The sequence below is a fragment of the Pseudorca crassidens genome, chromosome 16, assembly GCF_039906515.1.
Source record: "Pseudorca crassidens isolate mPseCra1 chromosome 16, mPseCra1.hap1, whole genome shotgun sequence".
Taxonomy (NCBI): Eukaryota; Metazoa; Chordata; class Mammalia; order Artiodactyla; family Delphinidae; genus Pseudorca; species Pseudorca crassidens.
In genome coordinates this window covers 80427565-80441762 of record NC_090311.1, presented here as the reverse complement: position 1 = coordinate 80441762, position 14198 = coordinate 80427565, and the positions used below count along the sequence as shown (strand labels likewise).

Sequence of the window (14198 nt, the reverse complement as noted above, 5' to 3'; positions counted from 1 at the left end):
AAGTTGAGACACAGATGTAGAGAACAAACGTATGGACACCAAGGGGAGAAAACCGCAGTGGGGTGGGGATGGTGGTGTGCTGAATTGGGCGATTGGGATTGACATGTATACACTGATGTGTATAAAACTGATGACTGATAAGAACCTGCAGTACAAACAAACAAACAAAAACTAATACTAAACTTTCTTTGTATTATTTGTACGGAAATATGTTAATATAAATGTTTCAGACATTACATGAAATTTCTAAAAATCTTGTATGTTCTGGTATAATGTTATAAGTCATAATTCTAGTTATTACTTTAAAATGTATCTCAGAAATAACTAAAAAAAAAAGACAATAAAATGAAATCTTAGTAAAAAAGTAGAACAAATATTTGTGGTGAGAGGGTTAAAAGAAAATTTCAGGAACAAAATTTGTAACTTGACAGAAATGCATATACACAGAATGCAATGTCATTTCCTCTGTCATTTTTCAGTGTAAGTACTATAATAAAAAGTATACTGTGTCGATGATGAATTTATCCTATTTTATATCTGCTATTATGAGCTGTATGAAAGGAGTCACAGACTGCAGAAAGGACAATGAAATATAATCAATACAATATCACAGTCTGAACGTAGACATGATATACAAGTTCTGATAAGAAATAATGAAAATGAAGAGCTAAAGGAATGAAGGTAAAACATAACTGCAATCTTGGGTACAGTTCTAATTCTGAATGAATTCACTGGCATTCTGCTCTATGAAAATTATTTTTCGTTTCACTGAAGATAATGCTGTGAAAAAATATTAAACGATGAGAATAAGCACTCTACCTTTGAGATCTTCCACTGTTTCCTGTTCTGGCAGCTCCTAAATAAAGAACAAAAATCAATCAATATAAAAAAAAAATCAATCAATATGACTCAGCTCCCTGCCCACTTCCAGGCAGTCAGCAGCCACTGTTTCTCTCAATGGCCCATGGGAAAGACACAACAGAGTGTCCACTTAGAAAACGGGTAGCAAAGATGGACACAAAAATATCTAGAGTGTAGACATCCAACCAAGCCCACGGTGCTGTGAGAAAAGGGAGTTTGGTAATTAAGAAAGTAAGGAGAAAAAATAATGGGCTACTTCAGACTATAGTGAATAGAGCCCAAGAAAGTGAATCTAGAATAAAGGTGATTTAAGTATGATTTCATGTGGAGTGGTGGAGTGGATTCCAGGGGAAGGCATTGCAAATACGATGATTGAGATGAATGACAGACAGGACCAGGGAGAGGGCAGTGAAGGTGAGCTTATGGGTTCTTCTGGCCGTGGTGCAGTCTCGGCAGGGCAGGCAGACTGCAGAGAAGGCCGGTGGGTGTGCTTGGAACGGGTGACTGGGTGCTTATCTCATGGTCCATGTGCTCCCCTCAGGTCATTGCCACCAAGAGGCCAGTATTTACAACCAGTGCACGTAAGTTGCAGTCACCACCATTGCACACTTCCATGATCAACACTCCAGCAGCACGAGGAGAGTGAAACAGAAAACAGACCACTAACCAGGAGCCCAGATGAATGATGAGAGTTTATGCTCTGTCCTCTGGAGCTGCCGTGGACGGGAGGCGTGGAGAGGGTTCGACTGGCCTCTTCCGTTTTGCCGTTGTTAATCCGCCCATTATTGCTAAGCCACCATGAGAAACACAGGGGCAGTGATATTATCAAATAAAACTATGGCTCTTTTGACCTTAGTCCTTAAACAATTTTTTTTCCTTGATTCCACTTTGTCCAATTCATGGTATACACAATGGACTATTACTCAGCCATAAAAAAAGAAAGAAAGAATGCCATTTGCAGCAACATGGATGGACCTGGAGATTATCATACTAAGTAAGTCAGAGAAAGACAAATACCATATGGTATCACTTATATGTGGAATCTATGATATGACACAAATGAACTCATATACAAAACAGAAACAGACTTAGAAAACAAACTTATGGTTACCAAAGGGGAAAAGGATGGGGAGGGATAAATTAGGAATTTGGGAGTCACATATACACACTACTATGTATAAAAGAGATAGACAACAGGGACCTACTGGATAGCACAGGGAATTATACTCAATATTTTGTAATAACCTATATGGGAAAAGAATCTGAAAAAGTATATATATATATATATATATATACACACACACACACACATACATATACACACATACATATACACACACACACACACATAACTGAATCACTTTGTTGTACACCTGAAACTAACACAACATTGTAAGTCAACTATATTTCAATAAAAAAATATATATGTATAAAAAAGGGGAAGAGTTCACGGTATACAAATTTTATTTTTAAAAGCTAATAAACATTACTTTAAAATAAGACATGCTCTCTTAAGGAACTATCAGAAATAAGACCAAGAATAGTGATGAATGCTCACTTGAGAATTACTCTTAATATTTTAGTTCTATGCAATGTATTACTTTTATATTAACAAACACAAATGTTCTTTCTGAAAATACTCTGGCGTGCACTAAGCATTGAGATGATGAGATAAAAATACTGAAGTGAAATATTTTGCTATGCTAAGCCTAATGCAAATAAATTTCAGAGCATGGTATAAGGTCATATTAAATAGTCAGTTAAACCGTCTGGATTATCAACGGTAAGGCAATTATCATAAAATGCCTATCAACTTAGGCATTATTTTTATGCCTAAGTGTATGTTTAAATATAAGAAAAATGTACATATTTGTGTCTGCCTCTCCTGGCATATTTTCACAAACAACTCATACATGAGAAAAATTATTTTAATCAAAATTAAAACCTTTAAATTATGAACTAATGCATTAATGAGAAATGTTACCCTGTATTTTTATGATTGGTTATGTGGTCACTGATGGCCTCTTTGTCTTTATTTGGCTTTTCCTTCTTTCTGGAGGGCCTTTGCTGAATCACTTCTCCTTTATCAAACATGAGGTGTAGGCGATAACTGATCAATTTGATTATTGTGAAGAATATCGTCACTGAGCTGCAGTAAAAAAATACAGTGATGGCATTTGGAGGAAAAGCCTAGAGAAGAGAAAAGAAAGGAAAAAATGTATTTGCTTGTAGGATTACCTCCGGTCTTAAATCTGAAAGTATTTTAAAACTATTTATTGAGCATAAATTGGGCAAGATTTCAAATTTTATTAGTTTTGTAACTTTTCCTGTTCGTAATACCTGAAGAGAAAGAGCTACTACCTTTTTATTTTTTTTTAAAGTCTTTCTTATTTTTCAGGTGCTGGTACTAGCTGCAATGACCAACATGTGATTTGCAGACAGGAACCCCATGGAACAAAAGATACGTTATAGTGAGTCTCCAATTTCTACCAGCTCTTTTCTACAGGCTAGTCTGGTCTTCCGTGCATACGGTCTTCAAGGCCAGAGGAGGGCCTTTGAGATGCTGTTTTCTTCAACAAAACACAAACGGCCTTGCAGAGAACAAAGGGAAGGAGAAAGGTTAGTGTAACGCCCCCTTGCTTTCCTCCCTGATTTCCCATTGGGTTAATATCATCAAGCCATGGACTTCTCTAGTGACATGACGTAGGCAGGGGCCATAAGAGGGTGTACTGCCTCTCAAAGGCAGAGGGACATTTCCAAAAGTGGCAAAGGATCTTTGCATGGAGATCATGGTGAAGGTCAGCTCAATTCTGTCCAATCCCCTCAAGAAACAAAATGAATCACTGGGATCCACATAATTGTCCCACTCTGTAGGATACTCCACATCCCTTCCTATTTCTCTCACAGACCGTGGACCATGGCAGGTTCTCTGGTCCTTCCTAAATGAAATTCTTATCTTCTGGGATAGAAATGAATTCCTGAGGGTCCCAAGATGATACTAAGGACAACCTCAATAAACAGTGAGACCCTTTTAGCAATGCATCTCCCAGAAGGATCTCATAAGTCCAGTAATGATTCCAGTCAGTGCTGCAACCTGGAACACAGCGAGGCTCAGAGGCCACATGGCCCGGCCCCCTTCTGCTCCCATGCAGCCCCGGCACAACCTGCCCTGGTCCTATCTAACAATTTACCATCTGGGTAAGACCGTTCCTAAAACAGAATAACCAAGCCAAAGGAACAACCAAGAAAGAGGAAACGATCACCTACAGTAAAAGCGGAAGTGAAGAATTTTCACCATCACTGACTTGTTTTCATTTCATGCGGATAAAAGTCCACAAATAAATATGAACTCATAAATAAGTGAATGACAGAATGATTAAATAAGATAAATATCAGATGGATAGAAATATATAAAGTCAGTTCCCCTCCCTGGAAGCAGATAAGTTCCACATTTACACATGTACCTCCTCATGAGAAGTTGTGAAGAACCTCAAGGAATATATAGCCAAGTTGAAGAGAGACAGAGAGGAGAGGCCATTAATAGCCCCCATCACTTTTCCTTAACATGTATGTATATTTCAGGTCTAAAAAAGTGTAGGCTAATAAAAAAGAATGAAATAATGCCATTTACAGCAAAATGGATGGACCTAGAGATTACCATACTAAGCGAAGTAAGTCAGAAAGAGAAACACAAATACCATATGACATCACTTATATGTGGGATCTAAAATAAAAACTGACACAAATGAACTTATTTACAAAACAGACTCACAGATATAGAGAACAGATTTGTGGCTGCCGGGGAGGAGGGGAGAGGGGGCTGGGGGAGGGAAGGATTGGGAGTTTGGGGTTAGCAGATGCAAACTATTATGTATAGGATGGATAAACAACAAGGTCCTACTGCAGAGCACAGGAAACTATATTCAGTATCCTGTGATAAACCATACTGGCAAAGAATATAAAAAAGAATGTATGTATATATAACTGAATCACTTTGCTGTACACCAGAAATTAACACAACATTGTAAATCAACCGTGCTTCAATAAAATATAAATTTAAAAAATAATAATATCAATAAATGTAGGCTAAAGCTAGAGAGTAAGTTTGAAGAAACTGATAAAGAAGCAATAAAACCCAGCAAATGCTAAAACCAACATGATGCTGAGTGAAGTAAGTCAGAGAAAGACAAGACAAATACTGTATGATCTCACTTACATGAAATTTATTTAAATATAAGTGAAATACAAATTTATATTAGTTTAAAACAAAAAGAAAAACACCAAACTTATAGAAAAAGAGATCAGATTTGTAGTTACCAGAGATGGGGGGGTGGGAGGAGGGAAACTGAAGGAAGGTGGTGAAAAGGTCTAAACTTACGAGAGTAATAAGTACTAAGGATGCCATGTATATGATGACTATAATTAACATTGCTGTATGATATACAGGAAAGTTGTTAAGAGGGTAGACCCTAATTCATCGCAAGAATTTTTTTCTTCTCTTTGCACTGTATCTATATGAGATGATGGATGTTAACTAAGCCCACGCTTAGCTGTGATAATCATTTCACAATATATGTAAACCAAACCATCAGGATGTCTACCTTAAACTTATACAGTGTCGTGTGCCAATTACTTCTTAGTGAAAGTGGGGAGAAAAAGAAGGCAGATAAAAAAGTTTTTAATAAAAAATAAACCCCAGCAAATGTCTATGAGAATAGATTAGCAAACTGTCATATACAACTTATTTTTGAAAGGAGAATTATTTTATATTATTTTATTTTATTTATTTTCTTATTTTTTGGCTGTGCTAGTGGGATCTCAGTTCCCCGACTAGGGATGGAACCCATTGCCCTTGCACCATAAGCATGGAGTCCTAACCACTGGACCACCAAGGAATTCCCTGTCATATACAAATTATATTCATAAGTTGTTTGAATTATAATGTAGCTTGGGTCTCATAGTATTCCAGTTAGTAGGGGTAGCAGGGAAAGTGCTCACTCAATATCCCACGGGCTCTCCGACATTTCCCAGCCTCCCCTGCAGTCAGGCTGGGCCCATGTGCCTACTTTTGGCCAATGGGCCATGAGCAGAAGTGGCCAGTGTCACTACTAAGCCTGAACAATTATGAGCTGGTGCCTCTTCCATGCCACTCTCCTCCTCTTTAGTTGATAATCTCAGAGGCCACGTTTTCCAGATCCATCTACAAGACAATAGAGCTTCCTTCAGCCTGGGCTCCTGGGTGACTCTATGGGACAAGGCCCTTACAGACCCAAGATGGACATGTAATAGAAGCGAGAAATAAACCTTTGATTCACTGAGCCACTGAGATTTGGGGCATGGCAGCTAGCATGGTTTCACCTAAATTAATATTGGGGGGTACCATTTTATGGGGAAGCTTCCATTCAAGATTAGAGATAAAAACCCTAAGGCATTGGGAAAAGAAGGTTAGGGATGAAGGGGGAGAGAGAAAAGATTATATATGGATACTGGGGAAATTCATTTGGAAAAAAACTGACTTGCCACTATTCTCATAAATATGGGCTACAGCATAAGCTTAGTAATGTTGGAATTAAGAGAAGGCAAGAAGCTTGAAGTTGAAGTTGACATGAACATTAGTAACTAGTTTGCAACCCAGGTGAGAAGAGGTCCTGTCTCATCCTCGACGAAGGACCACTTAGCACTTTGTCGCACCACTGAAAAGCCCCTACACCGCACCAGACCCTAGTAAGAGATAGACATTTTACTGAAAATTTCCTTGGCGAGAGGAATGGTTTCACAGCACGTGACTCATGGCACATTATTCCTCCCCAAATTCTCTGCTCTCATGATTCCTTTAAAAACCTCTCCCCCTTCAGCAGACCCTCCAAATGGAATCTAGCATCCTCTAAATGTCCCCTTTTTATGCCATATAATTAGAGCTCTGCCCATATTCCCCCAATTCTACATTCCCAGGAACATCACTGAAAATTCCTATCAAGGCCATTTTTCTGCTGACCTCATTATGCTCAGTCAACAAAAGATCTCCAGCTTCTAGAATTTTCTCTCCTATAAGTATGCATGCAAGGAAAGGAAGAGGGTTTAGGAGAAATCTGTCATGAATGAGCAGTTTTAAATTTGTATTTAATTTCGATCCCAGATTTTTCCCCCATATAAGGTATATTCAGATCTTGAATAGAGGTTTACTTGTTCTAAGGTAAATCACAATTTTTTCTTGTTTACATGAACTTAGCATTTTAACACAACCTTATTAACCATAGGAGGCAACCTTTCTCAGAATTATATTCTGAAAAGGATGATGGATGTTAACAGCAATCTGGCTGTTACTCCCCAACACTCCACTGAAAATGTTCTTGTCAACGTCTCTAAAGACAACAATTTAATCCAATTTTCTCAGCAGCCCTCAACACAGTTCCTCGCTTCTTGAAATGCTCACCTCTTTCTGCTTCTAAGAGGCCACACTCTCCTAGCTTTGTCCCTGCCTCACTCACAGCTCCTCTTTGCCTTACGTCTGAGTCTAGAGCTCCTGGGGCCTCAGCCCTCTTCTCTCTTCCTACACGTTCTCACTCAGTCCCTTGGCAGTCAATGGAATCCCTATATTGATGATTTTCCAATCCATATCTCTGGCTTAGACAGCTTATCTAAGCTCCCCACACCTATATCCAACTACCTAGTCAACATCTCCACTTTCACATCTAAAAGGAAACTCCAAGCTAACATGTCTAAAATTAGGTATTTAGTTTCATGTCCTTTGTCACCAACTGTCCTCTCCTACATACCCTTTCCCACCTCAGTCAACGGTACCCCAAACACTTGCTGCTCAAACCAGGTAACTGGGCATAACCCTTGATTTCATCCTTACTTCTCCACCCCAAAAATGAACATATCACTAAATCTTATCAAACTAGATCCACATTTCTCCATCTTTACTGCCAACATCACCTCTGGGCTGGACCAACAAAATAGCCTCTGAACCTCCCACTTCTATCCTGCTCTTTCTCGAATCTACTCTCCGCCCAGCAGCCAGAGACATTTTTTGACAAAGTAAACTGGCATATCTTTTTAATGTGTTTTTTAACCTGTTTTATACCTCCCAAAATTATTAAATAAACAAAGATGGAGGGAAAAAAACTAAAATTAAACACCCACAGATGAACCTAACCATATAGCAAATGGATAGCATAACAACAAAGACAAATCAAAAATTAGATATAAAAAATTATTAGGGACTTCCCTGGTGGTCCAGTGGGTAAGACTCTGCGCTCCCAATGCAGAGGACCCGGGTTGGATCCCTGGTGAGGGAACTGGAACCCGCATGCATGCCACAACTAAGAGTTTGCATGCCGCAACTAAGAAGTCCGCATGCTGCAACTAAAGATCCCACGTGCCGCAACTAAGAAGTCCACATGCCGCAACGATGATACTGAAACCAAGACCCAGTGCAGCCAAAATTAATAAATAAATAAAATAAGTATTTTTTAAAAAGGACTTAATCCTATACAAATATTGAATCATTACATCATAAACCATAATCTAATATGATGTTATATGTCAATTATATCTCAATAAAAAAAATTTTTAATAATTAATCCAAGTAACTTTAGAAAACAATACTCTCACAGCACATTATTGCTATATTCTTAAAATAATAATAATAACAAAAACACAAAACAATCTTGGACTTAACCAAAAGATTTTCTTTTGGTAGAGGTATGGGAGTAGTAATTCCTGTGTATATTTTAGGATTGAAAAAATGATATTGTTGGCAACCAGAGTTCTCACTGTGGGAAAAAAGGAGATACAAATGTGGAGCAGGTGAAGGAAAAGAAAAATCCTTTAACTTGGATCAGATTTTAAAGGTTTCAGAACAACTCTCAGTAGGCGACTGCTAGATAGATAGGTAGATATGCTCCCCTAGCTCTGTCTACTGAAAGGACCTAGAAGCAAAGACAACCCCAAAGCAATAAATATAACTACAGCTTCCCCAAATCTTGGATTCCAAATGCCACTTCCCACCAAAAGGATCAGGGCTCCTTAGAGTAATGACTGGTTTTTCCAGGGCTGGAGCAGAAAATGTATAAGCTAAGTGTGGACTAACTTGTTGGGCTAGAAAGCAAGAAAGTGCTCAAAAGCTGATGAGGACATATCCAAAGGACTCAAAAACTGCTGGAAAAAGGTACCACTTGCCAAATTTTGGGTAAACTTAATATCAAAAAGACTGAGGAGAGTTGCAGGATACAAGATGAATGTACAGAAATCTGTTGCTTTTCTATACACTAATAATGAACTATCACAAAGAGAAATTAAGGAAACAATCCCCTTTACAATCACATCAAAAAGAATAAAATACCTAAGAATAAACTTAACCAAGGAGGTGAAAGACCTAGACCCTGGATACTATAAAATATTGATGAAGGAATCTGAAAATGATAAAAAGAAATGGAAAGATATTCTGTGTTCTTGAATTGGAAGAATTCATATTATGAAAATGTCCATACTACCCAAAGCAATCAACAGATTTCATGCAATTCCTATCAAAATACCCATGACATTTTTCACAGAACTAGAACAGATAATCCTAAAATTCATATGGAACCATGAAAACCCCAAATTGCCAAAGCAATCTTGAGAAAAAAGAGCAAAGCTGGAGGTATCACACTCCCTGACTTTAGACTATACTACAAAACTGCAGTAATCAAAACAGCATGGCACTGGCACAAAAACAGACACATAGATCAATGGAACAGAATAGACAGCCCAGAAGTAAACCTACACACTTGAACTATGACAAAACAGGAAAGAATACACAATGGAGAAAAGACAGTCTCTTCTGCTGAGAAAACTGGACAGCTAAATGTTCTAAGAATGAGATTAGAACATTTCCTCACACCATATGTGAAAATAAACCCCAAATGGGGAGTTCCCTGGTGGGCTAGTGGTTAGGATGCCGGGCTTTCACTGATGTGGCCCAGTTCCATCCTTGGCAGGGGAACTGAGATCCCAAAAGCCACATGGTGCAGCCAAAAAATAACAAAACAAAAACAAACAAAAAACTCAAAGTGGATTAAAAACCTAAGTGTAAGACCTGAAACCATAAAATTCCTGGAAGAAAACATATGCAGACCACTCTTTGACATAAATAGTGGCAATATTTTGGGGGTCTGTCTCCTAAGGCAAAAGAAATAAAAGCAAAAATAAACAAATGGGACCAAATTAAACTTAAAGGCTTTTGCACAGCAAAAGAAACCACTGTCAAAACAAAAAGACAACCTACAGGATGGGAGAAAATATTTGCAAACAATGTGACCGACAAGGGGTTAATATCCAAAATATACAAACAGCTCATACAATTCAATATCAAAAAACAAACAAACAATCCAATCAAAAAATGGGCAGAAGACCTAAATAGACACTTTTCCAAAGAAGATATACAGATGGCCAACAGGCACATGAAAAGATGCTCGTCATTGCTACTTATTGGAGAAACACAAATTAAAACCATAAAGAGATTATCACCTCACACCTGTCAGAATGACCATCATAAAAAGTCCACAAATAACAAATGCTGGAGAGGATGTGGACAAAAAGGGAACTGTTGTACACTGTTGGTGAAAATGTAAATTCATGCATCCACTATGGGAAACAGTATGGAGGTTCCTCAAAAAACTAAAAACAGAACTACCATATGATCCAGCAATTCAATTCCTGGGTATATATCTGAAAAAAACAACTCAAAAAGATACATGCAGTCTAATGTTCATGTCAGCACTGTTTAGAACAGCCAAGATATGGAAGCAATCTAAATGTCCATCGACAGATAAATGAATAAAGAAGATGTGGGGTGTGTGTGTGTGTGTGTGTGTGTGTGTGTGTGTGTATAATGGAATATTAGCCATAAAAAAATGAAATTCTGCCATTTGCAATAAGGTAGATGGACCTAGTGTGCACTATGCTTAGTGAAATAAGTCAGACAAAGAAAGACAAATACTGTATATCATTTTATGTGGAATCTGAAAAATAAAACAATGAATGTATAAAGCAAAGCAGAAACAAACTCACAGACATAGAGAACAAACTAGTGGCTACCAGTGGGGAGAGGGAAGGGAAGGAGCAAGTTAAGGGTAGGGGATTAAGAGATACAAACAACTATGTGTAAAATAGATAAGTAACAAGGATATATTGTACGGCATAGGGAATTACAGCCATTATTTTGTAGTAACTTTTAATGGAATATAATCTGTAAAAATACTGAATCACTACGCTGTACACCTGAAACTAAAATAAAATTTTAAATCAGCTATACTTCTATTTTTAAAAATCTGGTTTGGAGATAAATTAAATATTTAAATTAAAAAAAAAGAATGATGATAGGAATGAATAATATCCATTGAATTAAAAAAAAAAAAAAAGAATCTGTGAGACCACACTAACAAACACAACAAAACTACAAGGCGGGGGAAAAGGATAGCTTTTCTTCACAGAAGAATACCTATGAATAAATAGAAAATCACCATTTTTCAGCCATCATTTTGGTAATTATTTTAGGTAAGCATCATCAATTTTTGGTACAACCACGAGTAAAAATGTTGGGGGAATACAATAACATGTACAGTCTCCAGGTTTCTCCTCCCAGATTATTTGTTAAATACAAGAGGAAATTAGGTACCTTTACAACAGAGAAATCTGGCCAACACCATCTTGACCAATGACCAAACTTATTGGCACTACCAAAGGGGCAATGACATTGGGTGCCTCTGATGTGATACAGGACAAGGACACATCACTTAGGTAGTATTCATGCCAAAAAATGCATAATCAGACACCTAATCTCAAGGATACAATTAAAAATCCAAATTGTGGGACATTTCTGCAAAACAACTTTTATTGCCACAAAAGAAAAAAATAAAACTTGAAGAACGTGTTCTAGAATAAAGGACAATTCAGAGACTTGACAACTAAAAGCAATGCATGATCCTCGATTGAATCTTAGATCCAGAAAAACAAAACAAAAAGCTCAGCTACACTGGACATCATTAGCATAACTGGGGAAATCTACATGAGAACTATGTATTAGACAATAGCATTACATCAACATTCATTTTTTGAGTGTGATGATTATGTGGGAGAATGTCCTTCTCCTTAAGAGACACATGATGAAGCTTCTAGGGGGAAAGTGTCTTGATGTTTGCAATTTATTCTCAAATGATTCAGCAAAATTTTAAATGTATAAATATATAAGACAGTGATGTGGCAAATGTGGCAAAACATTAAGAACTGGTGAATCGAAGTGAAGGGTATATGGTATTCATTGTGTTATATTTGCAACTTCTCTGTAGACTAGAAATTTTTGAAAAATAAAAATTGGGGGGCTTCCCTGGTGGCGCAGTGGTTGAGAGTCCACCTGCCGATGCAGGGGACACAGGTTCGTGCCCAGTCTGGGAAGATCCCACATGCCGCGGAGTGGCTGGGCCCGTGAGCCATGGCCGCTGAGCCTGCACGTCGAGAGCCTGTGCTCCGCAGCGGAAGAGGCCACAACAATGAGAGGCTCGCATACCGCAAAAAAAAAAAAAAATGGGATATAAAAAATAATATCCTACTTCAAACTTGACCAAAAAAGAATTCATCAATGTGTCTTACCATACTGAGACTGAAACTCAAACTCCTTCTCTTGGTCTACCATCTTTGCTTGACAAGCTACTAATCATTCATCAGGTTCCAGATTAGAAGTTATTTCCTTTGTTAAGCCTTCCTAAACACCAAAGCCAGGATAAGGTCTTTACTGTATAGCACCTTGTACTTCCCTTGTAATAACAGTAATCATTGTGTTATTCACGCCTGTTTACCTTTACCTGTTAACTTAATAAGGAGAGATACCAATCTATCTTTTGCCTGTTGTTTTCCCAACATCCAGCCAAACACCTGGCACTCAGTCTGTTGTTGTAGACATAAGTGTTGTCCAACGAATAGGTCCAGTTCTTCCCTGGACACACAGTAGGACTGTACTTCCCCCTCCCCTTGGGTAGATGTGACCACGCAACTTGGCCTAACAAAGATGTCTGAGTGCAAGAGGTATCTGCCGTTTCCAGGTGGGAGCTTCAAGAGCTAGTCCATGCTCTTCACCCTCTCTCTCCATCCACCGTGGTGACTGGCAATGGTCAGGGTAATGGGGTGAGGATGGTGGGGAGCAGAGCCCCTAACTACCCAAACTGGGGGTCCTATCAGCCTAGATACCTACATGCCTGTGAGGAGCAGGATCCCCTGCTAACCATGCTCCCCTTCCCCTCTAACCATGTTGGACACATAATATGAATACAAAAAAAATAAACTTGGTGAAACCAAGGAGATTTTGAGGCTATTTGTTATATCAGCACAAATCAGCATATCCTGACTGATATATAAGTGTTCAAATACTGAATGAAACAATTCAAATAGCCAAATATTAGCATTAGGTTTAAAATCATCTGAAAAACGTAAATATTCTTCAAGGGGACGGGTCAAATAAATCACCCTTTACTCACACAGTGGAATACCATGCTGACCTTAAAAATAACGAAGAAGGGGCTTCCCTGGTGGCGCAGTGGTTGAGCATCTGCCTGCCGATGCAGGGGACACGGGTTCGAGCCCTGGTCTGGGAAGATTCCACATGCCGCGGAGCAACTAGGCCCGTGCGCCACAACGACTGAGCCTGCGCGTCTGGAGCCTGTGCTCCGCAACAAGAGAGGCCGGCGCACCGCGATGAAGAGGGGCCCCCGCTCGCCGCAACTAGAGAAAGCCCTCGCACAGAAACGAAGACCCAACACAGCCAAAAATAAATAAATAAATAAATAATTTTTTAAAAAAAATAAATAAATAATGAAGAAAACCTTTATGTAATGCTCTCCAAGAAAAGGTAGAAAAGGTAAAGTGGAAAAAAACAAGGATACGTACAGATACGTGGTTGCATACGTATACAACAAAATAGTCAACCGAAAGTTTTGACCAAAGAGCCCATGTGGGATAGATATTAGATTTCAGTGCGACTTCCGGGACAAACCACATCCAGAAACTTCTACACGGGTTATGACAATGAGTGCGATGACCCTAAAATCCCTCACCAAAAGCGAGGATGTAATAGAGTCCAGAATGAGAGGACCTGTGAAAACTGTTGGAGGGGACCATGGCGTTCAGTGAGCCCTGTGTCTCTCTCCCCCATAGTCGAGAGGAAGGCGTCAGTGGGGCCACTCAAAGACTTACTATGGGTCCCCGACAATTTGGGCAGGGAGTCTGATGTCTGGTTCTTCCCAGAAGAGCTAAAAGATAAGAGACTGGCTGGCTAGCTGCTCGGATGGAGGGTTGAAGGA

General features: G+C 38.8%; 1 protein-coding gene and 1 long non-coding RNA gene across 6 annotated transcripts in view; both read right to left on the bottom strand.

Annotated features, from left to right (window-relative positions):
* Positions 1-14198, bottom strand: part of LOC137209416 (uncharacterized) — a 426966-nt gene that overhangs the window by 253413 nt on the left and 159355 nt on the right. The window lies entirely within an intron of this gene.
* Positions 1-14198, bottom strand: part of PCNX2 (pecanex 2) — a 274115-nt gene that overhangs the window by 252259 nt on the left and 7658 nt on the right. For all 5 annotated transcript variants that reach the window (XR_010936051.1, XM_067711081.1, XM_067711082.1 and 2 more), the window contains exons 2-4: positions 2846-3051; positions 1529-1649; positions 820-856 (exon numbers count right to left, since the gene is read on the bottom strand). Coding sequence is in view for 4 of the 5 variants with exons in the window: in XM_067711081.1 (XP_067567182.1) it covers positions 820-856; positions 1529-1649; positions 2846-3051 (364 nt within the window). In the remaining variant the exon portion in view is untranslated. The remainder of the gene's footprint in view (positions 1-819; positions 857-1528; positions 1650-2845; positions 3052-14198) is intronic.